The sequence below is a fragment of the Onychostruthus taczanowskii genome, unplaced genomic scaffold (genome assembly GCF_017590055.1).
Source record: "Onychostruthus taczanowskii isolate IOZ18803 unplaced genomic scaffold, ASM1759005v1 scaffold98, whole genome shotgun sequence".
Lineage (NCBI taxonomy): Eukaryota > Metazoa > Chordata > Aves > Passeriformes > Passeridae > Onychostruthus > Onychostruthus taczanowskii.
In genome coordinates this window covers 1843497-1871490 of record NW_024507879.1, presented here as the reverse complement: position 1 = coordinate 1871490, position 27994 = coordinate 1843497, and the positions used below count along the sequence as shown (strand labels likewise).

General features: G+C 44.9%; 3 protein-coding genes across 4 annotated transcripts; 2 read left to right on the top strand and 1 right to left on the bottom strand.

Moving 5' to 3' along the window:
• The first annotated feature begins 27 nt into the window (after window positions 1–27).
• Window positions 28–4575, top strand: AIFM2 (apoptosis inducing factor mitochondria associated 2). The gene is made up of 8 exons (XM_041427225.1): window positions 28–250; window positions 1021–1136; window positions 1794–1913; window positions 2266–2358; window positions 2628–2736; window positions 2920–3072; window positions 3394–3594; window positions 4120–4575. Exons 1-8 carry the CDS (start codon window positions 76–78, stop codon window positions 4272–4274), a joined length of 1122 nt encoding a protein of 373 aa, XP_041283159.1. The 5' UTR covers window positions 28–75; the 3' UTR covers window positions 4275–4575.
• A 427-nt stretch (window positions 4576–5002) lies between these two features.
• Window positions 5003–25589, bottom strand: LOC121348056 (core histone macro-H2A.2). 2 transcript variants are annotated; one of them, XM_041427219.1, is made up of 9 exons: window positions 25534–25589; window positions 20494–20727; window positions 13772–13878; window positions 12374–12571; window positions 10984–11094; window positions 10518–10617; window positions 9531–9620; window positions 7693–7867; window positions 5003–5694 (listed from the first exon to the last, which is right to left on the bottom strand). In XM_041427219.1, exons 2-9 carry the CDS (start codon window positions 20663–20665, stop codon window positions 5529–5531), a joined length of 1119 nt encoding a protein of 372 aa, XP_041283153.1. In that variant the 5' UTR covers window positions 20666–20727; window positions 25534–25589; the 3' UTR covers window positions 5003–5528. The 2 variants fall into 2 exon arrangements, with proteins under 2 accessions (XP_041283153.1, XP_041283152.1); XM_041427218.1 differs by lacking the exon at window positions 25534–25589 and adding an exon at window positions 24474–24795.
• On the top strand, window positions 24201–26915 carry LOC121348068 (basic proline-rich protein-like). The gene is made up of 4 exons (XM_041427236.1): window positions 24201–24228; window positions 24977–25446; window positions 26294–26429; window positions 26768–26915. Exons 1-3 carry the CDS (start codon window positions 24201–24203, stop codon window positions 26417–26419), a joined length of 624 nt encoding a protein of 207 aa, XP_041283170.1. The 3' UTR covers window positions 26420–26429; window positions 26768–26915.
• The last annotated feature ends 1079 nt before the right edge of the window (window positions 26916–27994 follow it).

The window sequence follows — 27994 nt, the reverse complement described above, 5'->3', positions numbered from 1 at the left end:
CCGCGGCTCCGCCCGGGGAGGCCGAGCGCGCCCCGGCACGGCCCCCGCGCCGCGCCCGCGGAGCCGCCGCTCGCCATGGGCTCCCGCCTGTCCCTGGACGACTCCGTGCGGGTCGTGGTGGTCGGGGGCGGCTTCGGAGGGACGGCGGCCGCCAGCCTGCTCAAGTCCTGGGCCGTCCCCTTCGTGCTGGTGGACGTGAGAGATGCTTTCCATCACAACGTGGCCGCGCTCCGGGCCGCCGTGGAGAGCGGTAAGGGCTCGGGCAGCCCCCTGTGCCATCGGCCTCTGCGGAGGGACGCGGGGAGCGGCAGGGAACGCGGGGCTCGCACTGCCTCCTCCGCCCTGCGATGGTGAAAGACTCGATGTTTTCCGTCTGGAAAACAAACACTTGGCACCGGGAGGACCCACAGCCCGTCTGTGGTTAAGCTAATTGCACACCCACTGGGAAAACTGAGCAAAAACTGCTCATACCATCTCTCCTCCCCCCTGCCCCCCCCCCCCCCTTTTTATTTTTATTTCAAGAGTTTAGAAGGTGACTAAGCTAAAAGCAAGAGCAACTGGAAGGGGTGAGTCAGTCGCTTTCTGTACCAGGCCTGGATGATCGAACCCTGTCAGAGAGCTGCTCAGGCCTGTCTGGGCCCGCCCCATTAGTCCCGTCACTGGGGAATGCAGGGGTAAAGGGAACAAGCATCAAAAGGACAGCAAAAGTTTGGTCTGAGAGGCACATTACATGAAAAAAGCCTCTGACACCCAGCCAGAAACTGTCAGGACCACAGCAACATTAATTGGTAAACCAGTATAGGAGATGTAGAGACAAAGCAATGTAGCCAAGAGTATCACCTGACCTGAGGCAAAGTCCTGAAGCTCCTTGCTGGGCAGAGATAACACCTAGCAAAAATCCAGCCCACAGTCCCAGATGGTTGGCATGCTTTTGTCTGAGTAAGAACAGCATGAGAGGAGAAGAGGGGGTGGTTAGCCTCCAGAGAAGGAGAGCTCTCCCATTGTCTCCTCTTCCCACAGGATTTGCCAAGAAGACTTTCATCTCCTACTCGGTCACCTTTGGGGACAGCTTCCGACAAGGCAAGGTCGTGGCCATAGACCCTGGGAGGCAACAAGTCGTGCTCAGTGATGGTGAGGTGGGTGTTGCCATGACCTGGCTGCCTTATGGGATCACCTGCTAGTGCAGGCAGCCAGCCTTCAGCAGGGCGTGTTCCATCCTCCTGAGCAGCTTGGCATCCTTCCCTGCCTGGCCCCATCCCTTCCAGCCCAGCTAAGTGGCCTTCAGCTGTGCTGGAATGTGGGTGTACAGTAAATACCCAACCCCATCTCCTGCTCAGCTGAGCTTTTATTCTTAGATCTGGATTTAGAGCTCAACAATTAAACCTGGGGCTCAGATCCTTATTTAACTGCAGGAAGAGCCAAGAGCAGCAGCATCAATTACTCTTTTCAGCCAGAGCATCTCACCTCTGTTCAAGAGAGAGTGAAGGAGAGAAGTTAGTCTCTGGAACCAGCTGTGAGTGTCCAGGTTATTCCCTGTACATTTAGGGTAATTTCTTTAAAGCTCTCAACTCACCTGAATGGTGCTTAACTCAGACCTTGAGGAACAGTTATTTGGTGTGACCTGGACCAGGTCTCTTCCTAAAGTCACTTCTTGACAGTGACAATTACTTTCCTGGTTACCAGCAAGGGATGGAGATGAGAGACTGAGTGACCAATACCTAGGAGGCAACCACTGCATCCTAGGCTCTGTTTTTAAGAGGTCTAATATCCCATTCTACCTTTTGCCCTCCCAGGAGCTTCACTACTCCCATCTCATTCTTGCAACAGGCAGTGATGGGCCATTCCCTGGGAAGTTCAACCAAGTCATTGACATGGAAAGCGCCATCCAGACCTATGAAGACATGGTTAAAGAGGTGAGGAATCGACTCTTAGGAAATGCTGCCTGCCTTTGTTCAGCCTCCCTGTCCCAGATACCACTGTGGCTATCTGGAGTCAGCTGTGTGTAAGAGAAAGGGACACAGGGAGCAGCCAGGACAAGGAGCTCATCATAGTTTCTCTAGCAGAAGGGGAAACCTGAAATGCTCAACAGTATTACAGGGTAGGCAGGAAGAGTGCACAGGGTACTCCTTTGTTGTTGCCTCTTAATGAGCTAAGAGGTTTATTGCTGTTGGGCCTGTGCTGTGTCCCAGAATGTTCATGGATGGCTGAAGGTGTCTGGCTTCCTGCCCTTTGCAGTTCTCTTTTAACACAAATTTTCTCTTGAAGATTGAGAAATCTCAGCGCATCCTGGTAGTGGGAGGTGGCGCTGCTGGAGTGGAGATGGCTGCTGAGATCAAAACGGAGTACCCGGACAAAGAGGTAGGAGAATCTTCATCACAATTAACTGCATCCTGGTTCTGACACTGTTCCATGATGGTGCTGCTGGAGGCACCTGAGATGACTGCACACCTGGTTGCTGAGCCTGTAGCCAGCCACCAGCAAGGACTGTGGCACTAGGTGCCCCTTCCTGGCTTGTTCTTGCAGGAATCAATTAGGGTGGAGGGAGCCCAGCTGTAGCTGCTCCCACCTTGCACACAGTGAGTCCTGTGCTGTTCCTGCGTCCCCATTTGCTGTTTTGTCCCCAACAGGTCATCCTCATTCACTCAAAAACTGCACTGGCTGATGTGGAGCTGCTGCCCAGTGTCCGTCAGGTGGTGAAAGAGATTCTCCTCAGGAAAGGAGTCCGGCTGCTGTTAGGTATGTCCTTAACGATGCCTCTGAACACCTACAAGCTGCTCTTCCTTTAGCCAAAGCATCTCCTGATGTCCTCTTTCTGACTTTTTTGGTTACACGTGGCTCCCCTGAATTCCTCTTCCTCTGGGTTAGCTGGAAACCACAGCCTAGCAAAGGTTTGTGACCCAGGGCTCTCTGTTGCAACAGGTGAAAAGGTCAGCGACATAGAAAGCCTCAGGCCAAACCAGTTCCAGAAAGACATGGTAGTGAGGACAGAGAAGGGCACCGAGGTGGTTGTTGACATGGTGGTGCTGTGCACAGGGATAAAGATTAACTCTTCTGCATATGCTGCTGCATTTGGTAAGTGAAAAAAACCAAACCACGGGGTGGGGAGAAGCAGCAGTTCTCCAGTGTGTGGTGCCTGAGGGGTGTGAGGTGGGGAATGGACTGTGCACAACCTGTGGGGGTGATTCATCCTTGAAATATCAAAGGATGATGCATTGCACGAGACTGCAGTGATTAACTACAGCAAGGCAAAAAGCAGCTCTTCCCTGACACACAAAAAAGAGGGTGAAAAACAACCCCTCACTTTGTGTCAATTACATCGGCAGCATTTTGGGGTCTCAGGCCACAACAAGCAACACAAAGCTGCTTCTAAAAACCCGCTGTTTGGCAAAACAGGTGACAAAATGGCAAGTAATGGTGCTCTGAAAGTTAACAAGCACCTCCAGCTGGAAGGCTATGAGAACATCTATGCCATTGGGGACTGTGCAGATCTCAAAGAGCCCAAGATGGCCTACCATGCTGGGCTGCACGCCGACATCGTGGTGACAAATATCATCAACAGCCTGACACAGAAGCCTCTCAAAACATACGAGCCAGGTAAGGTCAGCTCCTAGCATAGCACCTGGCCTTAGGTGTTGGGCTGCTTTTCTGCAAGGAACAGCTGTCTTAACTCATGAGACTCTGAACTCACTGTGAAGGAACTCAAAATTGGGGTAATGTCAACTTGTTGCTCAGCTTCATATTAGTCCTTGCCAAAGACACAGTGTAGGTATTAATTACCTGTCTCAGTCTACCATACAACGTGTTCTTTCTTCACTAATATATTGATAAATCTTCTGGTGGGAGTCTGCTATTCATGGAACTTAGTTTCTTTTCTTAAAATTGCTCACTGCCCAATTAAATCTCGGGAGTAAGATGGCTTCCCTTTTCCTTCTTTCTCCCCTTAAACTACAACAAACACAAACTGAACAATCTGGTCTCGAAAATCTAGCTGGGTAATGGGTCTTCTTCTTCATGTGCACTGATGTAAACTTACCAGAACTATGCTGAATGCTGTTCCATGTGGATGCAGGGGAGCTGGACAACAGCTGCTTCACTTACACCTCTGCATCTTCTTTGCAGGGTCACTAACATTCCTGCTTTCCATGGGCAGGAACGATGGTGTGGGCCAGGTGAATGGTTACTATGTGGGACGTCTCCTGGTGACCATTGCCAAGAGCCGGGATCTGTTTGTCTCCAAGAGCTGGAAGACGATGGGGCAGACAATGCCCTCTTGAGAGGGCACCAGGAACAATCCAGCAAGGGGTACAGCAGCTGGGACAGGGTGAGAGTGCACTTCTATTGCTTGGACTGACTCATACTGTCCTCTGCAGCACCTCCTCAAGCCACCTGTCACTGTGACACATAAAAGGGGTGCCTGCCTTGCTGTGAAGGGGAAGGAGGCACTTCCCAAATGAGCTGCACAGAAGTTCCCATGATAAAAACCAGGGAAGAAATGTTTCTTTTACTCCCCTCACTGAGAGAGCTCTGGGCAACAAGCTTGGCTTACCTTGATTTGTAACAATAAACACTGTGTTTTCAGAATCTCTGTGGTTTGTTTGTTATGTGGATTGGGTTTTTTTTTTTCCCTGGCTTTCTCTATTCTTGCTCTTCTAAGAAGGACCTGCTTCTTACAGATCTGGCATCTGCTCTGCAGCTTGCAGGGAGAATGGCTCACAGTGCTGCCAGGGTAATGCCTGTCTGAAACCTGGAAGGGGATATGGTAAGCCTGGAATGCAACAGAATATAATTCAGCTTTGTGTCAAAATCTCTTCAGCAGCTTGAATTACATCACTTATAGCACCAAACTTCAGCCAGAAAAGCTGCTGGTTGTGATAGGGCAAGCACTGAATTACAGATGCTGCTGCTATTTTTTTCCTTCTTTTTTTTTTTTTTTTTTTTTTTTAGGGTGAGAAATCCCCAGAGCAAAATTAGGGTTTATAATAATAACCACACTTGACACATCTTTTTCTTTTTTTCTTATAAAACAAACAAAATCACCATGAAATATTCTCAGTAATTACAGAGGTTATTGTGAGTTAAAAGCAAAACAGAAGCTCCTCATGCATCACTTCTAAAACCCTTTTCACCTCTCTGTGGGCTGAAGGCAGAAGTTTACCATCTATCCTCAAGGGAGGGGAAAAAGGAGCAGAACATTTTTAAGAGCTTTCTTGAAAGTGGCGAGTGTGTGTGTGTGAAGAAATCATCACTACAAATCTAAAATGAGGTTACTCTTTAAAAACCTCTAAAGTAACAAAGGACACTAAACTCCTGAAGCCAGATGATAATTCAGTTGCTTAAGGTGATAAAAATGGCATGAAAAAATCAGACTAAACCCCTCTCATCTCTAATCACAGCTCTCCATCGAGTCACAACACATCACACTACTACCACTCCCCCTCATCGTCACATTGAAAAAATAAAACCCACCTCTAATGCTTTTAATGCTACTCAAGTTTGTTGAAAAATAAAGTTTCATTTGGCTGCCGTTGCTACTTCGTGTCTAGCTTGGCCATTTCCTGCACATAGATGCCAATGCTTTCACTGTCGAAGAGCAGAAAGTAAATGTTCTTCAAGGAGGAAGAGCTGGTGCCATCAAAATGGGTGGAAATAGCTCTGAGGGTCACCTGGGCTGCCGTCTGCTTTGGGAAGCAGTTTCTGTGTGGTCAGGGAAGAAAAGAGAGCGGGTGAGTGTTGGGCAGGGATGCTGAGAGAAGCCAGCCACAGGCTGCTAAGACAGTGCCACTTGCAGTTTGGCAAACCCCAAGGATTTGATAGCAATGTTCACATGCTGCTGAATTAAGTTTCCCGTTTTCATCTGCTTCTATTTCTTATGACCAAATTTTTTTTATTTACAAATTTTTATTTGTGTTTATTTTTATTTTTTATTTACAATTATTTAAATTTTTTTTAAGCTTGCCCTTAGAATTAAATTTTTCCATGCCATGCTGGGCAGGCTAAAAATTTCGAAGGGTGATTTTTTTTTTTTAGCTGAGAACTGGAAAAAAAACAAACCCAAAACATCACCTACTTAGCTGACTTACTTGCTCTGTCATTAAAATACTTTGCTTGGGTTTCCTTTGAAAATAATTGAAATTACAACTCCAAGCCATATTAAGGTCAAGATGCATTCATTCACTCCTCTTGATGGTAATTCTCTAACCTACAATCATATTTATATTAAAAACCATCAAAAAGATCTAGCACAGCTGAAGTATCCCAATGTTACATCAGTTACTGTGAATAGCCCCTAAGATGGGACAGAGGAAAATGAAAATTCACATAACTGATACAGTATAATTCTTTATCTACCCAAAAAACCATCATTTCAGGTGCAGACATGGAGGTAGAGTAAAATGACAGCAAAACCAGAAAGTCCTATTTGAAAAACTGCCTTTTTTCAGGAAATTTTGAGGTGTAAAGTGTACACCAGCAGTACCTGGTAAGGCTCTCTATTTCTGTTAGGAGGAGTAATTGTAAGAGAAGCAGAGTGAAATGAAATAAAGCAGCAGAAGGATCTGCACTAAGATTAATGGTCCAAGAATGGATTATTCTGCTTCTGTGCACTTAGAAGACATGAAGTCTAGAAACTATTTCTATTGGCATTAAAAGCTATAGTTAATTTTTATATTAAAGACTGTTAAAACAATGCCTCACATTTTGCTTTCATTGAAAAGCTAAAACAAAAAGATCTGTATATTTAAAAAAAATGACAAAAAAATAGCCCTCTATTTATTCTTTTGTCCTGATCCATAAAAATATTTTTTGCTTTGAGGAGTATCTGTATAAAAATGGCATTTTCACCTCCTGTGTACTCAGTGATGTGTGGTGATTTCACTGATCAAATGCAATTTTGCTTTCATTTTATTCACTGTCAGGCCAACACAACAGGACTCTACTATGTTCTCTACTCTATGGGCACTACTACCAAAATCAATAGACACATTTCAAAATAAATATAAGCACACAAACTCTAACACAAAATAACAACTACTGCAGTTAGCAGTAAGATCTCTTGTCGTCAGAGACCAACAAACCATTGATTTTAAAAGAAATTTGAAAGAAAAAAAAAATACTTCAGATTTCTTAGTCAAGAACATTCTACTGCTAGTTATTAAGAAAGAAATGTGTGGCTTCACACTTGGTTTAACAGTTTTCCCTTTTGAAAGCAGATCTACATTTGAGAAACAGATTTTCTTCTGAAAGGTTTTGTGTGACAAGTCATTTCAATATCTATTATCAGGAGGGCTTAAGTGAACACCCCACATCCAAGCAGCTCAGGTGGCATCACTGTAACCTGCTTTCAGTATTATGCTGCTAGAATCTCATTAGTACAAATGCAGGTTTCATAAGGCTCCCCACAGCAAAATGAAGGGACACAAAACCCGAGGTGGTGCAGGGGAATGAAAATGACTGCCTAGCAATAGAAAACACAGCAAGCCCACTCAGCTCTCCTGTGGCTTGGCTAATTTCTCTCTACAAAGGCTCTCTGGCAGTTTCATGCAAACACTGCACTTCAGGCTGGATTCCCCTGGAGCTGCTCTGTGTCAGATGGCAGCAGCAGAGGCAGGGTCACAGAGCAGAGGGCACCTCTCTGTCCCAGCAGCAGCTCTGACAGCCAGTTCCACCTCTGCTAGCTGACTCAGGGAGTCCTACCTGCCGCTGGGAAACGGGGGGAAAGCCACAGACTTCAACTTCTTGTCTTCTGCAGCTGTTAAGCAGTTCTTGACAGTCTCCTCGAGCTGCTCTTCACACTTGTCCGAGCCCCACTGTGGGATGTGACAGTGGATGACAAACTTTGCTGCTAGGCCGCTAGACTGAGTGAGTGCAGCTAACACAAATGAAAATATAACATTTAGTTTGGAACAGAAACCGCCCTGCACGACCTCTCAACCCAAAGTACCTTCTTAATTACCTCACCTCTCCAAAGAACCACATTTGGGATTAAAATACACCACAACGGCTCACTTGCAGTAATAACCTGTCTCACCATTCCTTCTGTGATCAATTGTTATTTCTTTGGAGACCAAAGAACCCAGGGCTCATTTGGTTAGCACACAGCTACTCAATAATGGTTTTTAGCTCTCTCATTCAGCACAGCCTCCGGGTTTGTTTTATGCAAAGTACAAAAACCTCACCCTAAACACAGTACCAGTAATCCCCACAGACATTTCTGCAGTGCTGTCACTGAGGGCTTTTTACAAATATCCTGCATCATCATCATCACTTTTACAATTCCAGAGAGTTGGGGAGTAATATGTAGACTCACTTTGCAGCTGGGTAATTTCACACAAGGACATAAAAATCAAAGTTGTTTGTTGAAAGTCCCCACAAATTATGTCCAATTAGGAATCCCAGATTAATTTTTCAGAAAGTGTGATATTTCTCCAGGACCTGCAGAGCTTACAGCACAGCATTAGTTTGCTTTTGTTGCAATTGTCACCATCAGCACTGCTGAAAGTCTGGGTGTCTTGGTAATCTCAAGTTAAGCACTCTGAAATCAGTTGTGCAGGATGGAATTAGCCCAAGGATGAAAATCCTGGATTTATTCACTTGTTCTCCATCACAGAGGAATTCTGTTGCAGGCACAGAGGAATTCTGTGCTACTTAAATTTTAACCAGCTGTCTTAATAGTATAAAAGGAGTCTATCTTCTAGTTAGGTAGTGATGTTGACAGAGAAAAGTAGTTTACTTTGATTTTATGGCATATAAATTTGATTTGATATGAAAGTCAAGCAAATTATCTTGTATAAAAATTTCTCTGTCATTTCAGATGATAAAATTAGGCTACTCAATTAGGAATTTTCCAAAACTAGACTATTTAAAGCAATTATTTTTTTGGGTATAGAGACACTAAGCCAAATAAAGCATATTGTAACTTTTCTCCATCTGTCTTCCAGACACCTTCAATGGGTTTAATCTGTCCACAAAGGAAGTACAATATGAGGGCCCAAACTATTCCCAATGTGTTAACCCTTGAAGGGAGCTCCTCTAATAAAGAAGCTGCAGTGCCTGAGCAATTGCTTTTCCAAAAAGCTTGCCAGTTCTGCAGATCATATCACGTCTTCATTTGTGCTCAAAGTAAGGTAATTATGTGGGTTATATACATTCATCAAATATGCATAAAGGAGAATAATTTATGAAATATCACTAATTTTTCCTATGCCTCATATGTTAGGCTGAGAGCTGTTTCTGATTCTCACTAAGGCTGCAGTACAAACAGGGCAGGAAAGATTTCCTTAATTTTTGGGCTCCCATGGACAGAAATTGCCTAAGACAAATTGATCAGTCTCAAGACAGAATGTACACAGCCCACAGGTATCCTGTTCTTCCTTTTTTTCCCCTCAGAAGTCTGCCCACATCAGCAACAGCTTTGAGGAAACATTTACATCACATAAGCACAGACACATAACAACAGGAACAGATCAGAATGTCCAGAGAAAAGAACATATAAAATGAGCCATGTCCAAAAGAGAGCAGAGTATCCTTCTTACCTTCAGCTACTTCCAAAGGTCCTTGAGATTTGCGAAGCTCTTTCACTGTTTCCAAGAACTCTTTGCCTCCAGCCTTTTCCAGTGCCTTGCCTGCAAGGACACAGAGCAAAAGGCCTTGGCTTCAGAGTATCAGTGTGGAAAAACAAGTCTGCATTATTTAAAAAAAACACTGTACACACACTATCTTGTCTCTCTCTATCAGCAGCAGCTGATTTTTATGTTTACCACTCTGCCTAGACACAGATAAAGTTAAGTTTTCATAGTTTTGTAGAGCCCTGTATGCTGTTACTGGAAATGACTTTAATACAAATATCTGTAACAAAGATATTTACTCTGACTCGTGGCTAAAATAGTGTGGAGTGGGATTTTCAGGACTCAGGACTTTCAGCCTCCAAAATGAACCCAACATACAAACTCTACTACTTACTGAAACAAACACAGCTGGGATGCCAGTGAAGGTCTTGATGACTAAAACACAATGATCCAAAAGCTTGTTACTAGATTCTGTGTCCCCTGTGTGAATGGCTGAATAGCTTTTTACCTCCTCCTGCTTAAATTTCCATATCTGGAATAACAGTATTTCCTTATTTTGCATGAGCAGTATAAGGCTTTGTACATGAGTATTTCTAAATTATGTAACATCCTACAATGAAAGTCATAGTTAGAAGTGTTAATACCATATAATTTTGCAATGCAATTTTCAGATGTAAAAATAAGCCAATAAACACCTCAATAATAATTATTTACACCTTTGCTGCTCATGTGCTCCAACAAATCATCTGTGTTTTGCTTGTCATTAAAAGCAGACAAATTAGTGATTAGCCTGTTGTACCTAGTCAGAGCCAGCCTGATTTTCAGAAGCTGTAAGTGATATTTTATGGCCTGGGGTAGATTCAGATGAAACAGGATGAGATCTCAGCAGACAGCCAGTAGACCAGCTACTGCTCCAGCTCTAGATGTGTTTTTTCTGCATGTACAGAGCCTCACCTATTTCCTCCTTGAGGTCTATTTCAGCAGTCGTGGGGTGAACAATGCCTTCTACTTTCATGGAGCCAATATGGCTGATGTCACTCTGTGTCAGAGAAAGCTGAAAAATAATAATGAGTGGGGAGGAACAAATAAATAGTAATCCCAGTGCAAAATCATTTTCATACCAAAAAGCTGAAGTGAAAGAAGGCTGGATTCAGCCTTTCAGAGACCAGCTATTTTATTCTGTTCAGTACTGTGACTCTGACTTTTAGCTTCTAATTAATTAATTTGCACACCACTCAGACTATTTGGTGATATGCCCACAACTTGGAAGCTTGCTCCAGAGGAAGTTAGTGCTAGAAAACAAATGTTCTAACATCACAATTTGAAGAAAAAAAGGCTGATTTTGGAAATGCTTTGGTTTAAGAGAAAAGCATCCTTCCCTTCATGCCAAGCCCCAATCTGTTTTTTTTTTCTTTATTACCTTCTGTCCTGGCACAAGGCTTTTGGAGGACAAGATAGTGAAACCATCCCCAGGTCCATCTTCAGTTGCTGAATTTGAAGCTCCTTCTTTTTCATTGTCCTTTTGTTTGTTCTATTTGATGGGAGGGAAAAAAAAAAAAGCAAGACATCTCAAAGGAAACAAAATAATCACCAACTAGCACAATTCAATAACGGAGAGATTTAATAACTTAGTACCAATCTTATCTTCTCAGATCAATACATTACTCATAGCCTTGTAATCCCCTAAGGTTATGTAACAACAGAGGTCTGCACTGTTTATATAATGCTAAATCAGTGGTTCATCTGAGGAATTACATGCTTTTGTAGTCACATTCAGAGACAGGGCACCCACACCCATCTGTAGATTTACTGACAATTAAGGTTGTATTTACATGGGTGGGCATGTGTTGGTTTATTTTCGTTGCTAACAGAGCAGAACCTCATATTAAATCAAACTTAGTCACTAAGTAACCCAGTCAAATGCTCCAATTTGAAGAATAAACAACTTTCTGGTCTGAAAACCAAATGTTTAAGTCTCAGTTATTAAGCAATAAAGCCTTCTTATAGCTTACTTTCAGGAGCAGCAAACCTACCAGTCCTAGAGTAGGTTTAGTCCTAGAGGGCTAAAGGAGCATCTCCTCACATCTCTCAATATTTGCTTTAAGGTATGTCAAGGAGCTGCCACCTCCTAACAAGTCCAAACTCTGCATGTGCACAATTCAAAGTAAGGTGGTAGCTGAGATCAATGCACAGAGGCATCCAATTAAACATCACATTAAGCAACTCTGTTTTCTTTTTAAAGGCTGTTTCTGCATATTATCAGCTATGGAACTGTATTAAAACTTTGAAAAATATGCTTAATCCAAGTTTTAAAAGTTTAAGTCAAAGCTTGGTATCATTTAACCCTACCCAATGAAAAACTCAGCAGTGTTTCAAGGTACATGCTTTGGAATGACAAACCAAGAGCACAGATCTGGGTTACTGCTTTACCAAATTAATCCATTTTGGATAGTGATAGTAGATGGGTAATTCTAAGGGAAAGTGCAGTGGTCAAGTTCTGATTGATTTATTCTTCTTTTAAAACTCACTAACAGCACAGCTAAGAACACATGAAACAAAGAGCTTGGTCACAATGACATTGATGTTCCATGTCAAATTCTCTGGACAGTGAAAAACCTTTAACAGCAGCCCAGTAACTATGCAATGCTGAAGGCATGACATCTCTCTGGTGGAAAATAATTTAGAATACAGCTTCCTTTATTTTAAAAGGGTTCACTGCCACAGAGCTAGTGTGGGGATAAGAGATTCCACACAATTATCAAGAGAATATTGCAGAGGGTGACATGGAATCTGTCCCTGCCCGTGCTTACCTTTTTGGACGTCCGGGCCTTGGTAGACTTTGCCTTCTTCCCACTCTTTTTGGTCACCATGGATTTCCTCCCCTTCTTCTCAGGAGCAGGGGAAAGGATGGTCTCAGATTTGCCTTTGGCACCCCTTTTCTTGGCTAGAAGCTCAGGCTGAATTCTGGGCAGGACACCTCCACTTGCAATAGTCACACCTTTGAGCAGCTGCAAGGACAAGCAGAGCGTGGAAGCATATTACAGATCCTCTTAGTCTGCACCACCAAAAACAATTAGGGAGAAAATCCACAGTAACAAGGAACTTGGCAGGTGACAGCAAAGTCAGCCAGCACGTCCTGGAGAATTCTGTTGCTGTACAATCATTCCTACCCCCTCTCAGTGCAAACCTGCCCTTGGGTGACTCACAAGCAGTGAATAAGGGTAAAAGAAGAAGAGTGTCTGTGGGCTACTTAAAAAAAGGAGTGCACCACAGCCCTGCTCAGAGGAGGACTGGATGCAGATCTCTTTGGCAGGAAAACAGATGCAGTGAAAGCAAGGAAAAGCTGCAAGGACCTGCTTTGCAGGCTAACAACAGGAATGGGCTGTGATACCATGTAGAGGCTAAAGTGGCTAATTCCTAAGAGACAACACTGGATCTAGATCCCAGGTCACAGGTCACCAGAAACACGGACCTGGGAAAGGGCTGGTAGTGTTAGCATACTTTCTCTTCTGGCCTGTTTTGTATTTTTACTCCACTTGACTGGAAACAGAGCCACACGACTTCATGGGCACCACATTTTCATTATTTAAAGCAGTCATATTAAGTGCAGGAGTATTCAAAGTGTGAATGACATCATCCATCTTCACACAGAGGAGACACTCTAATGCTGACTGAACCTTCTCAGCAGCCCTGAATAGTACAATCTGCAGGCCATGCTGTGATCTCTGTCCTCACTCAACAAGTTTAGCACAAGTGATCCCACAAGTGATCCCAGGAGTCAGAGTGCTGAAAACCACAGTTTGGGCAAACAGACAGGGAGGCAGCAATAGCAGAGAGTGAGCCAGATCCCTACACAACATGGGCCTCACAGCCAGTATAATAGAAACCACACATTTCTACAGCTTTTGGGAAAAGGTCTTGCACATTTTCTTTAAGTACTGAATGTCCCTGAGGAAAAAGTGAAGCATGAAGGCTATTAGTTTCAACAGGACTCATAGGCTAAGAAGAACCAAAGTTTTTATGTCCATAAGATTTAAGGTGAGGTATCTCAGAACCTTAATTTTTGTTTGCTTTAAGAGGGCACAACCTTCTGCTCCAATAACTGCGATCTCATTCTTGTCTCAGACTAATCTGTTTCTAACCTTCCCTGGTAGCAGCTTCACTCCAGCCACAGCACACAACTCCTGCACCAAAATGTAAACAGGCACCTGATTCAGCTCCTCATCATTTGCAACTGCCAGGAGGATGTGTCTGGGGGCAATCCTTCCTTTCTTGTTGTCCCGCGCCGCGTTTCCTGCCAACTCCAGGATTTCGGCTGTAACAAATCAAGATAAAAACCAGTAAAAAAAAAAAAAAACAGCAGCTTAGGTACATGCTGCATACACATTTTACACTGCTTCTTAATATCCATTTACCTTCTCAGGGATGTTTCCAGATTTAAAGGGTTCTCACTAGAGAAAGGCAGAAATCAAACCCCACTCAATAGATCTGTAAATTTAGATAAATTCATTTGTCTTTCCTAAAGGAGAAAATATTCTAGGCTTGGTCCACATATTTTCTTTTAAGAGTCTCAAGTCAGACTTCTCTTGCAAAAAGGCAAAAAAAACCCACTAAAAATGTACATCAGCAGCAAAATTTATCAGCATCCCTGTGACAACAGAACAGTCAAGCATGCAGTGAAACCCTCAACCTGGAACAGACAGCTCTGACAAACAGCAAGGATTCTCAGGACCAGGGAAGATGAAGACTGAGGTGCATTTGAAGAAATACTTGGAAAGCCAACACACTAGCCAGGCACTGCTGGAATTCTGCATTAAAGGGCACTGAAAATCTGTGAGAAGCTTCATTTCAGAACAAGATATGAAAGGTTTGATCCAGATGCAAGCAGAGACAACGTGAGAGCTTCAACGCATGAAATATTGATAGAAGGGCCCTTCTACATCTCTGGGAACAGGAGGTCACTTCAAAGGTAGTTTCTCTAACTACCAGTGAGAGAAACAGTAACATTTATACTGTAACCAAAGTCACTGAGCTTTTCCTAAGAGCTTACAGAAATTCAGACACATCTTCCCAAGTTTATTTGGACTGTAGCAATCAGTATAATTCATTAGCTTACATAGTTTGGCCTCCACTCAGAAGTTATTTCTCATATAAGAACTGTACTGAAACACTAAGAAGGAAGGAGAAAGGAATTTTTTTCCCTCCAATTACTCCTGAAAATCATATCCACATTTTTTTTTAATTTTAAAAGTATACAGTGTCCCTGTCTTCTGGGTTTTATGAAAATTACAGCCAATGAGTAGCCTGTTGATAACTTATTATTACATCCTACTCCTTTGTACAAACTACATAAAGAATTATCACTATTATAAAAAGAAGGACTTTCATGAAAAATCTAGTGGAAATGTACATAATGTTTGGCTAAAATACAAATGATTTCAGCATGAGGCTTAGCTCTGGCTCATGGGAAAAATACAAGCTTTCAATTCCACTCAGAAAAACAAAAGTACAAACTTGTCTTCCAGTTTTCACTGCTACACAGCACACATATTTAACTGAATGTTGGACATGTAAAAGCCTTTTTTTTAAATTTATATGCATATTCACAGTGAATTGTAAAAGTTAGGGCAGGAACCTCTCAGCTCTAGCATTTCCTAGTCTGTCCTGGATTTTAAAGGAGGAAACTGCAAAGAGATCCCACATAACCCAGCTGTATTCACCCCCATGGGGCTGGAAGTGTCAGACCCTCTCCCAGACCTCTGCCAGCAGATCTAACACAGTAGCAGACAGCAGGAACAGATTCCATCCATTGTGCAGACCAGCAGAGAGCAAGAAAAGAGACCCAAGCTCCTCCAGTGGGATTTGCAGGTGTGTGCTGACAGCAGAGGAAAATTGCATCAGGAGGCAAAAAAAAAATCCAAAAAGCAGCACATACTTACCTGTGTGGGAACTGAAGTTCTTTCAGGTGTGCCAACAGGCACATCCTGCTACCTGTGTGCTCACCCCACTGCCCCAGCTTTGGATCCTTTGGCCAGCAGCATCCTGATGGTGCACTCTTAGTCCTCTGCCTAATGTTAAGAGCAAAAAAGGCAGAACACTCAAATGCCAGCCATCCAATGCCAGGACCCTGGGAAGAAGGGAATCCGAGGCAGAGGTGATGTATGGCAGATTGTGGAATAGATACATGACTTACCAAAGGATGCCAAACATTTGCATAGTAAATGATTGCCTTACCTCCTTCTAGTGAAGGTTTCTATGCATATTTTTTCTAATGGTGGAGGCAGGGGCTCATAATCTTAAGAATAAGAAATGGCATTTACAGAATACAAGATCAAAACTGGAGGCTTCAGCTATCACATGCTCTGCTAACAATAAAAGATCCCTAAAGAAACTGCTTTACATTTGAAGTAGAAACTTCTTAACAGCTGAGGTTACCAAAATTCTAAAAATACTGATCTGAGAATATAGGTCTTATCATAAATAGGAATATAGAATATAGGTCCTATACCATAACAAGCTCTCTTGGAACTGGGCATCTTGATATTTTCAGCCATAAATTGGTTTTACTTTGTGCTCTAACTACAGGCATTAAGAATTACATTGAAATCTCAAATAATATTGCTTCCTGCAAGAGTCAAAATCCACAAAGATGCCTCCACATCAGAAGTTTAACTTCAAATCCAGACATCTTCAGAAGCATATAACTCTCTTCCAGCAGAGACAAGCTGCAGCCAAGCTATGACCTGAATGGGATTACATCTTGTCACCCTGTGACATACAGGGAAAAAGAGGTTTCTTTAGCTGATGGATCAGCAGATTTGAAATATCTGGGAACTAAAGCATCCTATCCATGCCAAAGGTTTTTGTTCAGCTGAGCTTGTAGGAAGGTGGACTGCTAAGAAAGGCTGTGAGAATTACTGATAGCAAATTGGAAATATTTCATACAGGTTGTCTTGTTTTCCACTTCCCCTTCAGGAGAAATTCTGTCAGCTCCTGTTACACTACCACATAAAATCTACCAGCAATACCTTTATTCTGCAAAAATCTATTAATGATGGAGTCCTTGTCCTCCATTTACAGGTGGAAAGCTGTCTGCTGGATTTGTCTGCATGGCAGATGAGCCAACAGGCAGAAGAGTGTTCCAGGTGATTGCTGTGAAGGAGGAAGCCTTTGCTGGTGGTGTGTTCTGCCCTAATTTAGAGAGGATGGCTTTCCATTGAGATCTTCCAAAAGTTCCTCTGAACATGACTTGTGCTTCCTCATCAAGGGGCTTCTGTATTCTCTGCCTACTTTTTGGGAACGTGCCCTGTGGGACATATGCAGTTGATGTTTGATTTAGGTGGTTGTGCCTGCAGTCAGCTCTGTGCACACTCAGAGCATGAGTCTGCTGCAAAATCCATCAACCAGATGGGACTCAGGCCAATTTTTCAGAGAATTTTAACTCTGAAGCCAGTGGAATTCTCAGCAAACACAACCTTCTGGATAGGAATTGAACTGCAGTTTTACAATATGATTTTCAAGCCTAAAATGTAAAACAGCATAGGGAGATTAAAAAGACAGGTTTAGAACAGTGAGGAGATCTTCACATTAGCTGACCAGCTGAGGTAAAAGTACCTCTTCCTGAGATTCCACCACCATTGCTGGCATTTTAATGATGGGATTGAAAGGCAAAGTGCAGATTTGGGAGTGATAACGGCTGTGAGGTGCTGCCATGATCAGTCTTGCTTACAAAGGAAAAAAACAGGGGTCTAGTATCTCTGTGACACAGAACACACACCAAAGCCAAACAGCAGTCTCAACTGGGAGTAAGGATGATCCAGATGTATATGCAGCCTCTGGCTGATGCCAGCCACGAGGCTCAGTGCTCTGGGGCAGCACAAGCACAGGCCAACAGCAGACCACACAGGACTGGTCACTCCCAGAGATCTGCTGGTCCGTGCCAGCCCTGGAGGAATGCAGGCACTCAGGTGGTTCTGGTTCTGTTTGACCCTTCCAGCCTCATCCACCTTTCCCCTATCCCAGCCTTGACTTGCTTCCCCACAGCCCCAATCTCCTTTCCCACCAAGACTTCTATCTCAGCACCTTTCCTGGACAGTTACCATTTTTCCTGTCTACTGTGGCTCAATATTCCTGCCCAGGTTATTCATAACCAGCACACCCTCCATCCAATCCTTGGCCTATTTCCTATTTTTTCAACTTGGTCTCCAGCTTCCTGGCAGGATATTAGGCATTCCTCAACATTTATTTACCTACTGGTCATCAGTCCAGCTCTCCCCAGCAGCCAGCCTATCCCTGCCCCTAACATCAGTCCTATTTTTTCAACTTGGTCTCCAGCTTCCTGGCAGGATATTAGGCATTCCTCAGCATTTATTTACCTACTGGTCACCAGTCCAGCTCTCCCCAATTTCCAGACCTATCCCTGCCCCTGTGTCTAACATCAATATTCTTCTTCCATAGCCACTGCCTCCCCACAATGTTATGATTTGGGAGCAGAGAGAGGCTGGAATATGTTCAGGGAGGACCAAGTCTTCAGAGATTTTAAATGTTAAAGAAGTCTCTGCTGAGCATGGGCAACCTGTGTTTCATCAAAGTTAGAGCCTGGCCAAAGAGAGCAGATTTCTCTGAGGTGGCAGAGACCACCCTTCCCCTTTTATAAAGCATCAAATCCCTGCTCAAACACTGAGAAGCACTCAGGGGTTTAGAGGAGGAGTTTTCATGAATGTTTTAACATTAAAAAAAAAAATCATCCTGCTTCTGTGAAGCAGCTAAAAAGTGACAGTCTCTTACTGCCACCCTCCCAGATTTAGCCTGAAGCAGTTCCCCTGCATGCAGCCTTTCATCCCGAGGAACCACCACTTCACAGCTGCAAATCCAGGAGAAGAGAATGACATTTGTAATAGAAAGATCAGATAATGTTAAGAAAATTTAGCTGTTTGACATATAATACCCCCTTCGACAACGTCCTTGAAAAAACCTATTTTGTTTCCACAGGCTTCCCAAAACCAAAGATTTTATACACCTGTAATATTAGGAATAACTAGATCAGCAAGGCTAGATGCTGCAACACTTTTTTTTTTAACTGAACTCTCCAGCTTTGTAATATTTCCAAACAAAACTCTGGACAGAGCACAGGAACTTTGGTTTGGAAAGAACACAATCCACCAGCAATAGATGTTTGCTCTGAAACATTACTCCATTCTATCACAATATATACAGGAGTTCTCTGCTGAACCAAGCAGCTGAAAATAGCATTCCCTTACAATTTATGTGGGCTCCCAGCCTACACCTCTAGCAACCTTCTTGCCTGGTTGACTACACATTCTTTTTTTTCTAAAGCAAAGTGTAGGCCCACACATAATCTGCTCATATCAGATTAATGATTTAAATTAAACTGCACTTACTAGCCAGGAGCAGAGCTAAGACATACTTTGTTCCAGTCCAGGTAATAGGCAAACAGTGCTGACCACAAGTCAGTCTGCACCACTGAAATGTTGCACATACCAGATGTGCTGCTGACAATTTATTACTGCACCTTGTAGAAATTGCCACAGCTCAGAACAAGCATCTCCACATGTTTATTCTAGAAATATCTCCCTGTATAGTAGGAGAAGAAAAAAAGTATCTCCCTCCAGACAGGAGGTCAGCAGAGCCACAATGCATCACATTATGTTATAAAAGTTACTGTGATTTCTTCAACACAAGCAATACTTTGTCACTCCAGCTCCAGAAGTAGCCTCAGGGAAAAAAAAAAATATATTTATTCATGTCCTGGAATGTACTGCCACAAACATGGAAATTTTTGCAATCTACTATAAGGCTTGATGATAAATTTAATTTTCATAGAGAAATTGTGAAAATAGTGAAATTTATTAGTGAGATCTCAGATTTTCTCCACACCTTTGAAAGAAAATAATGCTTTTATTGTCTGGTAATGAGAACAAGTTTCACATGTAAAAAAGACAGTAGTGTTTACATAAAACCTGTTGCATGGACAACCAGACTCCATGCAAGCCTCTTCATGCCACCTTGGCAATAAACTACACTGCTGAAACACAACTCACTCAGCTGATTCCATGCAGGCTGTGACTCCTCACAGATTCTCTAATGCACCTCAGTCTTGATCTGTAACCCCCAAGTTACCTGACCCAGAATCCTCTCTGCACCGTCCATGCAGGCTGTGACTCCTCACAGATTCTCTAATGCACCTCAGTCTTGATCTGACCCCCAAGTTACCTGAACCAGAATCCTCTCTGCACCTTGAATTCTAACAATTTGTTGAAGTGTTGTTTTCCATAATTAAACAAGAAACTCCTCAATATGATCAAAGGACACTGAAATATTTCTGTACAGAATCCCATGCATCACCATGGGACACCTGCCCCTTCCTCAAAGTTCAATTTCAGAAAGGCAGGAAAAAGAAAACTCAGGGTGTGTGGGAAGATTTAAACCCTGGAACACTTTCTTTATACACTTAGGCAAAGCAAAAGGGTTTTGTAAATTAAAAAAAAAAAACCACCTTTATATTTCATAACACTGCAAGGAGAAATGCAGCCAGCAAAACAGTTTTTTCACTTAAAAAGCACAGAAGCAGTACAAGAGGGGGCACATTCCTGTAGGTGGGTTTGCTTTCTTTCCTCCTATTATTCACATTCAGGTGTATCAAAAAACCTAATTAATACCAATTTTCTCTGGGACAAAAACTACACAGAAGTGACTCCTCACTCTGCAAAACAATAAAAAACAACACCAAGCATGGTCACTAAAGCAGAGAATTTCCACCCTCAGCCTCTCCAGGAAACGAATTAACCTCCTTAGCGTTTTCAGCAGGCTTCAACAACTCCTCATTTCCAGGAGCGTTCACATCCCCTCCCGTGGCTAAGCCTGGCTCCTGCGTGTGAGGAGCACTGCCAGGAGCAGGCTCTTGCTTTACCTGCCAGGTACTCGATGACAGCTGCCATGTACACGGGCGCGCCGACGCCGATGCGGTACTTGTAGGTGCCTTTCTTCAGGTAGCGCATCATCCTCCCCACGGGGAAGATCACCCCGGCCCTGCTCGAGCGCGACAGCTTGGACATTTTCTTCTTGCCGCTCCGCCCCGACATCTTGCGGCCTCGTGCTTCTCAATTTGCTGGTGGTTCTCAGTGAGTTGCTCCAAATCTGAGGGCTGCAAGAGAAAACCCACAGGGTTGGTGAGAAACATCTTCACGCAGCCCAGGGTTTGACTCTCTCTGGGCCTTGGCTGTGCAGAGTGCAAAGGAGCATATGGAATCCACACTTCTTGCCCTAATTTTGCTGCTCATAGCAAGTTTAAACTACTTCAGCATTTCCCTCCTTTCTTTTGAAAAGAGGTTGAGACAATGTCATTCTAGTCAGTGAGATTGCTTCTGAAAAATAAACGTGCAACATAGAAAGGGGATGTTTTAGTTTTAAACTGAACACAAGTTTAGTTTAGTTACAAAACACAGGTTAGTTACTAAACACAAGTTTAGTTTAGTTTTAGTTTTATCATCGTTTTGATGTGTACAGAGGAAGGTGAAAAACCTTCACCTTCACGCGTTGCTGCTGCTCCAGAAGCAAAAATGCAAACTCAACGCCTGTTAAAGTGCAGGCATTATTGATTAAAAGCAGGATAATTTGAATATTTGCTATAACTTTGCTTTTGAACTGCACTGTCAGTGTAGCAATATCAGGAGCAAAGAAAACAAACCCTGTTTTCTCCTTATTTTTCCAGCAACCACAAGATTAGGGATAAACAGACAAGAAACCCTGGACTCTGCCACTCCACTCCAAAGCTTGCATGGGGCCACAGTTCTTGTGTTTGCGAGGTTCCCAGATGAAGGAAGGAAATTATGAATCTGACTCCATGTTCTTAGAAGGTTCATTTATTATTTTATGATACCATATTGTATTAAAGAACACTATACTAAACTATACTAAAGAATACAGACAGAAGGCTAAAAGATACTAAAGAAAAACTCGTGACTCTTTCCAGAGCCTCGACACAGCTTGGCTGTGACTGGCCTATAAGTAAAAATAATTCACATGAAACCAATGAAACAATCACCTGTTGGATAAACAATCTCCAACCACATTCCAAAGCAGCAAAACACAGGAGAAGCAAATGAGATAATATTGTTTTCCTTTTTCTCTGAGGCTTCTCAGCTTCCCAGGAGAGAAATCCTGGCAAAGGGATTTTTCCAGAAAATATGACTGTGACACACAGTTACCTCACTGCCAGCATCCATTCACCTCAGTGAAACAAGGAAACACAACAAGGGAGACACTTTGAAGAGCATTCAAATGAATCTAGATGATACTGCTAAATTTTATCATGAACTTTTCATTTATGATATCAAAGGTATAAAATCAGCCAGGAGCTGTAAAACCTTGGCATGCCCTTGTGTATCAGCCAGACAATTTTTTCTTTCTGTGAGTAATGCATCATGTGGGCACGATGAGAAAAGTTGGGAAAGATTAAACCAGCAAACCTATCAGACACAGACACGTCAAAATTGGTGTTGCTCATCATCCCACCCTGAATTCCCTGCCAACTGCCAGCCTGGAACCACAAGTTGTGGTAACAGAGCTCAAAGGGAAGGTGAAAAGTGGGGAGGCATGGTACTGGTCTTTAGAGATGTGTGGAGGTGGAGAGAGCAAGTGTTCCCTACAGCAGTGACTCTTACAGAAGCTGTATAGCAGAGGAGAGAGAGCAGCACTGGGCTTGGTCAGACAGGGAGGCAGCAGAATCTTCCCATCAGGACAACTTCAGAACAATTTGGGAATCTGTGTGTCAGAAATCGAGCAGCACTGGATCTGCCTTAGGGCTGGAGGCTGGACCAGGTGATCTTCCAAGGTCCCTTCCTTAATGAAACTTGCAATTTGTGACAAACCCTTTATAAACTTTCAATTTCCTATTAATAACAACCCTTAAAACGTGTCCTTTTCGGTTTGTGACAAGTGACATCCAAATAATAAACCTAGGCTGGGAATTAGGCTTCTAGCCATCAGAGGAGCCAGTTTCTGGAACAGCCTTCTCTTTAGAGCAACAATAACTCCTTCTGAAGTGGAACTTAATAAATGTATGCAGTAGGGTACAAACAGCTTCCTGCAACGCTGGCAGGACAGCTGCATCACCCAAGAGTTCAGTCCAGCACTGAAACCCTTACAGAGAGCCATGCTGAAAGGGTACACTACCTGTATCAAAAATATATTAAGCTAACCTCTCATATATTTGCTCCTATAGCATCAAATCCCAGCTGAGTGAAAATCAGTGGAAAAAGGCAAACGCCAAGGGATTAGATCCACAGAAAATACCATTGTTACACTTGATCTCCGTGGCAGAAAATCAAAACACATTTGTACACAATTTCCCACACTGCTCTGGGCCATGCTGCTGCATTGTATAAATTTATGTTTAATTACTCATTTTTGGCTCATCCTTCTGTTGCCATCACTGAACTTTCCACCTCTGCCTATTCCTTTATTTTCCCCTTCTCTCTCACAGGAAGCCCTCTGCCATTATTTACTCGCCTGCTGCCAAGCCAACTCTTGGATCCCAAAATATTTTCCAAAGGCACTGCAGGTTATGTTTGCAGAATTTTGTGAGAGCCTAAATACAAGATGTTTCAAAACTCTTCTAACACTGTCTCTGCTTTGCAACTTACATGGACCAGGGTGCACCGAGGAACAACAAACACAGCAGCACACTCTTGTCTTGTTTTGACTCCTACAGGAGACAATTTTTGGTAGAAAGCCAAGCTCTGGCATAGTCACAACAGGACCCGGACAAAGAAACGTGGAGAAAACTCCTGTGGACCCTGGACAAAGAAATCCCACAGACAGGGATCTGGTTTCCATGCAGGAAGGAGCACAGGAGCTCAGCCCTGCCACACTCACCTGAACTGCAACCAACAGGTAAAGAGCTACAAGTTAAGCACTGCTGTCCTAATTGTTCTCTTCTGAGGACACAGCCAAGCCTCAAGGGCTTATCAGTTGAAAAGTCTACCCACACTCGCTCCCTCTCTGCCAGCTGATTCATCATCTCTACGTTTCTTCTCCTGAAGTGCAGCCTCCATTTAAAAATAAACCTGTGCCATTGGTGCTAAGTCCGTCCTCACGGAGCTACAAGGGCTGTATCTCTATCTGGCTGCCATGGCATCAGGCTTGGGCAATTGAAAGCCATTATTGTCCCTATCCCCTAATTGGTCACAGCACACTCCCACTCTGTCATGACTCCAACATCCCTGTGTTGCTATGAGGGATTGAGTAGCTACAACATCTCATGGAGCTCTCTACAATATGACAGGGCTTTCCTCTCTTGAGTTTTGCCTTCTTCACAGCCCAAGGCAACCAGTGACATTTTCCTTCTGCCTCCTACAAAAACACCTAAGAGTCCATCTTCCACTGGACCAGGTTGCTCCAAGCCCCATCCAGTGTGGACACTTACACTTCCAGGGATGGAGCAGCCACAGCTTCTCTGGGCTACCTGTGCCAAGACCTCACCACCTTCACAGGGAAGAATTAAAGGAAGAGTTCCTTCATAACATCTGACATAAATCTCTCCTTTTTTAGATTTAAACCATTCCCCCTCGCCCTGTCACTATATGCCCGTGTAAAAAGTCCCTCTCCCTTTCTCACATGGCCATTCAGGCACTGAAGGGCTGCAGTAAGACCTGCCCAAAGCCTTTCCACGGCCAGGCTGAGCACGCCCAGCTCTCCCAGCCTGCCCCCTGAGCAGAGAGGCTCCAGCCCTCGGAGCACCTTCACTGCCAAACACTGAGAGAGCTCCAAGTCAGCAGTCGAAGGCCGAAATAAAGGACATGCAGGACTATCCGCACAGCTGCACTTCCCCCATCGCCAGCTGAAGGCCTATCCGAACAGTTAGGAGCTGACAAGGAACCACAGACATACCTCGGATCCAGCTTAGGCTGCACAATCACTTACAAATGAAACATTTGTGGAAAATACCGCAGAAGACCCGAAGCAGGGGCTCTTTATCTGGCCGAATTGCTAAGGCACCAAAGCACAGACATAGCGCTGTTCAGGGGGCAGGCGGGGCGTCCCCAGAACCCCCACACAGAGCGCGCTCCCGTGAAAGAAGCTTCCAGGGCACCCCAGACCCCGGGGGCCCTACAGAGGCAGCTCCCGCTCACAAACAACACCGAGCGAGCCTTGTACGGCCCCACAATGATCCCCTGGAGCCCGCTGCGAGCGAGCGAGCGAGCTCGGGGGACCCCGCGCTCAGCCCCGGAGCCGCCCCGAGCCCCCTCAGGGCCCGCCCGCCGAGCGCCGCCGCCCCGCCCCGCGCACGCCTCGCCGTTGCCCGGACACCGCCGCCCCGCCCACTCCCCTCGCTGATTGGCCGCTGAGGCAGCCCAGGCCGGGCAGAGAGCGCGCTGATTGGCTGCCAGCAGCTTGGTCGACGGGAGAGGGGCGGGACAACAGCCGGGCCGCGCAGGCGTCCCGAGGCGCAGCGGAGTGTGTGTGTGTGGGGGTGTGGCCGCCGGCTTTCCCGCGCAAACGCTCCCCCCTCACGCCCCCCCCTCACACCGCCCTCAGCGAGCGCCGCCGCCGCGGGGGCTTCGCCCGCTGCCCGCCAAGGGGCGGCTGTGGCGGCGACCGCTCGGCCCCGGAAAGGGAAGCGCTGCGGGGGCCGAGCGGAGGCAGCGAGCGAGGAAGAACCGCCCCCTCCCCCCCATACACCGCTTACCCGGGGCCGGCCCCGCGCGCGCCGCCGCTACCGCCGCGCGCCCCCCCTCCCTTTATGGCCGCCCCTCACCCGCCCTCCTCACGCCCTTTCCCCTCACGGCCTCGGCCATGGCCGGGCCCGCCCGCAGAACGGCAGCGGCGCCGGGAGGAGGAGGAGGAAGAGGAGGAGGAGGAGGTGGGTCGTGCGGCCGAGGAGAGAGGGAAGGAGAGGAGCAGGGCCTCGCCGCGGCCCCCGGAACCCCCGCGCCGCCGCTGCCCTCACCTGCCGGCGCCCGCCGCCGCCGCCTCCTCCTTCTTGTCTTCCCTTCCTCTTTTTCCTCCCCCTCTTTTCCTCCTCTCCTTGCCCCCCCTCCCCTTTCCTCCCCCTTTCCCTTTTCGGCTCCCCCCGCCCTCGCTCCGCCTCAGCCGCTCTCCCCGTATTGTATGTTTCAATGGCGATGGCGGCTGCTGGTGAGGGGGGCGGCAGGGGTTTCCTCCCGCTCCGCACATACCGCCTCTAGGAGGAGTCACTGCAGCCCGGGCCCGCTACAACCCCCCTCTCTTGGCTGCCGCCCTCCTCGCCCGGGCCCCAGGGCTGCAGTGGGGGCAGGAGCCCCCTCCCCGCCCAGCAGAGAAAGGGCCCCCCTGACCCTAGTCCCAGTGGGCTTGTGGTAGCCGGGAGCATAAAGGCAGAAAGCCTTCCCATCCTTTCCCAGCGTGGAGGAGTTCGGAGATGGAGAGGTTTCAAGGCAATCCCAGACTGGGCTAAAGCTCAAGGGGTGCCTGTTTTTTGTTAGAGAGAGCCACTCATCCCTCTGTCCCTTTGGCAGGGTGGCCTGTGCGCCTCGCTATGGTGCCTCTACCCCAAATATTCCAGCATCCCCAAGTCGGCTTGGAACGGCTGTAACAAAGAGTGCCGGCAGCTCTTTGTGTTGTCTTGCGTTGGAGCGCTCTGGGCGCTCACAGGCTTTCCAACTCGTCCACGAGGGCTGCGAAGTTCCCTTCTGAATGGAAGCTGAGGGCTTTTCTTTCCTTCCCTGCAGTCGCACGGATTCAAGAGCTCGAGCTCCAAGAGACGCAATAAGCGATTGTGCTATGAGTCTTGGCAGCGCCAAATCCGCGAGCAGAGGCTGGTGCAAACAGGAGAGCACAGGGCTGCACCTCTTTAACTCCTCTCAGGTATATTTTTTACATCAGGCTGGGTTTATATCATCATTCCTACACAAATTACCTTGTTGCACTGATTTTGCTGTAAAGGCATTAGGGTGCTACAGTAGTGCACTAGAAGATACATTATTAGCACAGGCCACTCCTGCTTGCTTGCAGTGTTACTTCAGGAGGGTGTCTGGGAACAACAGAGAGAAAGAACCATTCATGCATTCAGCATTCTCTTTGCCACTGTGAAAAATCATGAAAGATTCACTTGAGCTTGGTTTTTAGCTCTGCCAAAGTAAGCAATTTTATGTCTGCACAGAATGGGATTTGGTGGGTAGAAAAGCAATGGAATATTTCCCCAGGTTATGTTAATTGTGGATCACACCATCTCATGAAGAAAGAGGGCATGAGTTCAGGACCTGCATTTTCCTGTGACCTTGGGTAAAGCAGTTCCTTTTACACAGCTGTATTTTGACTTGTTAAAATGGGAATAAAGAATACCTTTTCTCTTTTCAAGCATTAACAGCCTCAATGCATTGGTGTGGATTAATTCTTTGGAGTCTGTTCTCTTCCTCACTTATTTTTGAAAGCAAGGTCAAGATGTCTTGAGACCATAGGAGAAAAAACTCGTGTTTGAATTTGACTTATTTTGAAGAGGAAGCCTTACCTTGATCTTGCCCACTGAGAGTTGGAGTTTATCAAAGGAAGAAGATATCTGTAGGCTTGTCAGTGTATTGAACCATATTGGGAGGGTAGGAGGAAGCAAGATTTTCAAGCACTAAGCATAAAAATTAATGACAATGTAAAATCCATGTGAAAAGGAAGAAAAGCATTTACATTTTTCTGTTTCCAGATGCAAATGTCTGCATCCAAAAACACTTACAATCGTGCATGTGGTACGTGGCTTTGTAATTTAAAATAATTTGAGATGAAGCAAAATAAGCATCCCAAGTTTTTGAAAACATTCCCAGTTTGTTAGAGTTTAACATCAAATAGTTGCTGTGTGATAAGAACACGAGCGTGTGGGAGGTCTTTCAAAGAAAAAAAAAAAAGTCTTTGTGTGAGGCAAACTTTCAGCATTAAGAGAACTCCCTCTGTTTATAACAACATTTTTCTGTTTATAAACAACACTCTCCTGAAGGAAACAGGGGTGCTGGAGAAGTGCAAGAGAGGACATAGAAAATTTTCACAGTGTAACACTTTTTAAGTCCGTCACAGATGTCTGAATTTTAATACCAATTTATGTGCTGTTGTGATTTTTAATAAACTCATATTCCACTCTTTATTTCTCCAGTGAATACAGCCTATTCTAGTCTAAATATTCTATTCTCCTATTCACAGCCTATTCTATTCTAAATATTAACAGCATTTACATGGATATTTTATGTTGTTCAAGTATTTCTGGAAGATTTGGGGTCACTTTGTGACACCATAAAGAATTTTTGAGTAGGGCAGATCAGAGCAAGGCAGCACTGGATCAGTTACTGGGTGTGAATTGTTCTGCAGTAACAGCACCCTTGGAACCAGCTGCATTTTAGAGCAGGTAAGAGACTTCTGGTCACAGCTCCTGTGTTTTCCAGCCATTTAGA

Coding starts and splice junctions, on each gene's coding strand:
- AIFM2 (XM_041427225.1), top strand. CDS start 76: ATGGGCTCCCGCCTGTCCCTGGACGACTCCGTGCGGGTCGTGGTGGTC. Junction 2,359..2,627: donor CGGAGTACCCGGACAAAGAG/GTAGGAGAATCT, acceptor TGTCCCCAACAG/GTCATCCTCATTCACTCAAA. Junction 3,073..3,393: donor TGCATATGCTGCTGCATTTG/GTAAGTGAAAAA, acceptor TTGGCAAAACAG/GTGACAAAATGGCAAGTAAT.
- LOC121348056 (XM_041427219.1), bottom strand. CDS start 20,665: ATGTCGGGGCGGAGCGGCAAGAAGAAAATGTCCAAGCTGTCGCGCTCG. Junction 7,868..9,530: donor ACCTTTGGAAGTAGCTGAAG/GTAAGAAGGATA, acceptor CATTTGTGTTAG/CTGCACTCACTCAGTCTAGC. Junction 5,695..7,692: donor CCCCCGTTTCCCAGCGGCAG/GTAGGACTCCCT, acceptor CTGACCACACAG/AAACTGCTTCCCAAAGCAGA.
- LOC121348068 (XM_041427236.1), top strand. CDS start 24,201: ATGGCCATTCAGGCACTGAAGGGCTGCA. Junction 24,229..24,976: donor TCAGGCACTGAAGGGCTGCA/GTAAGACCTGCC, acceptor GGCTGCCAGCAG/CTTGGTCGACGGGAGAGGGG. Junction 25,447..26,293: donor AGGAAGAGGAGGAGGAGGAG/GTGGGTCGTGCG, acceptor CCTTCCCTGCAG/TCGCACGGATTCAAGAGCTC.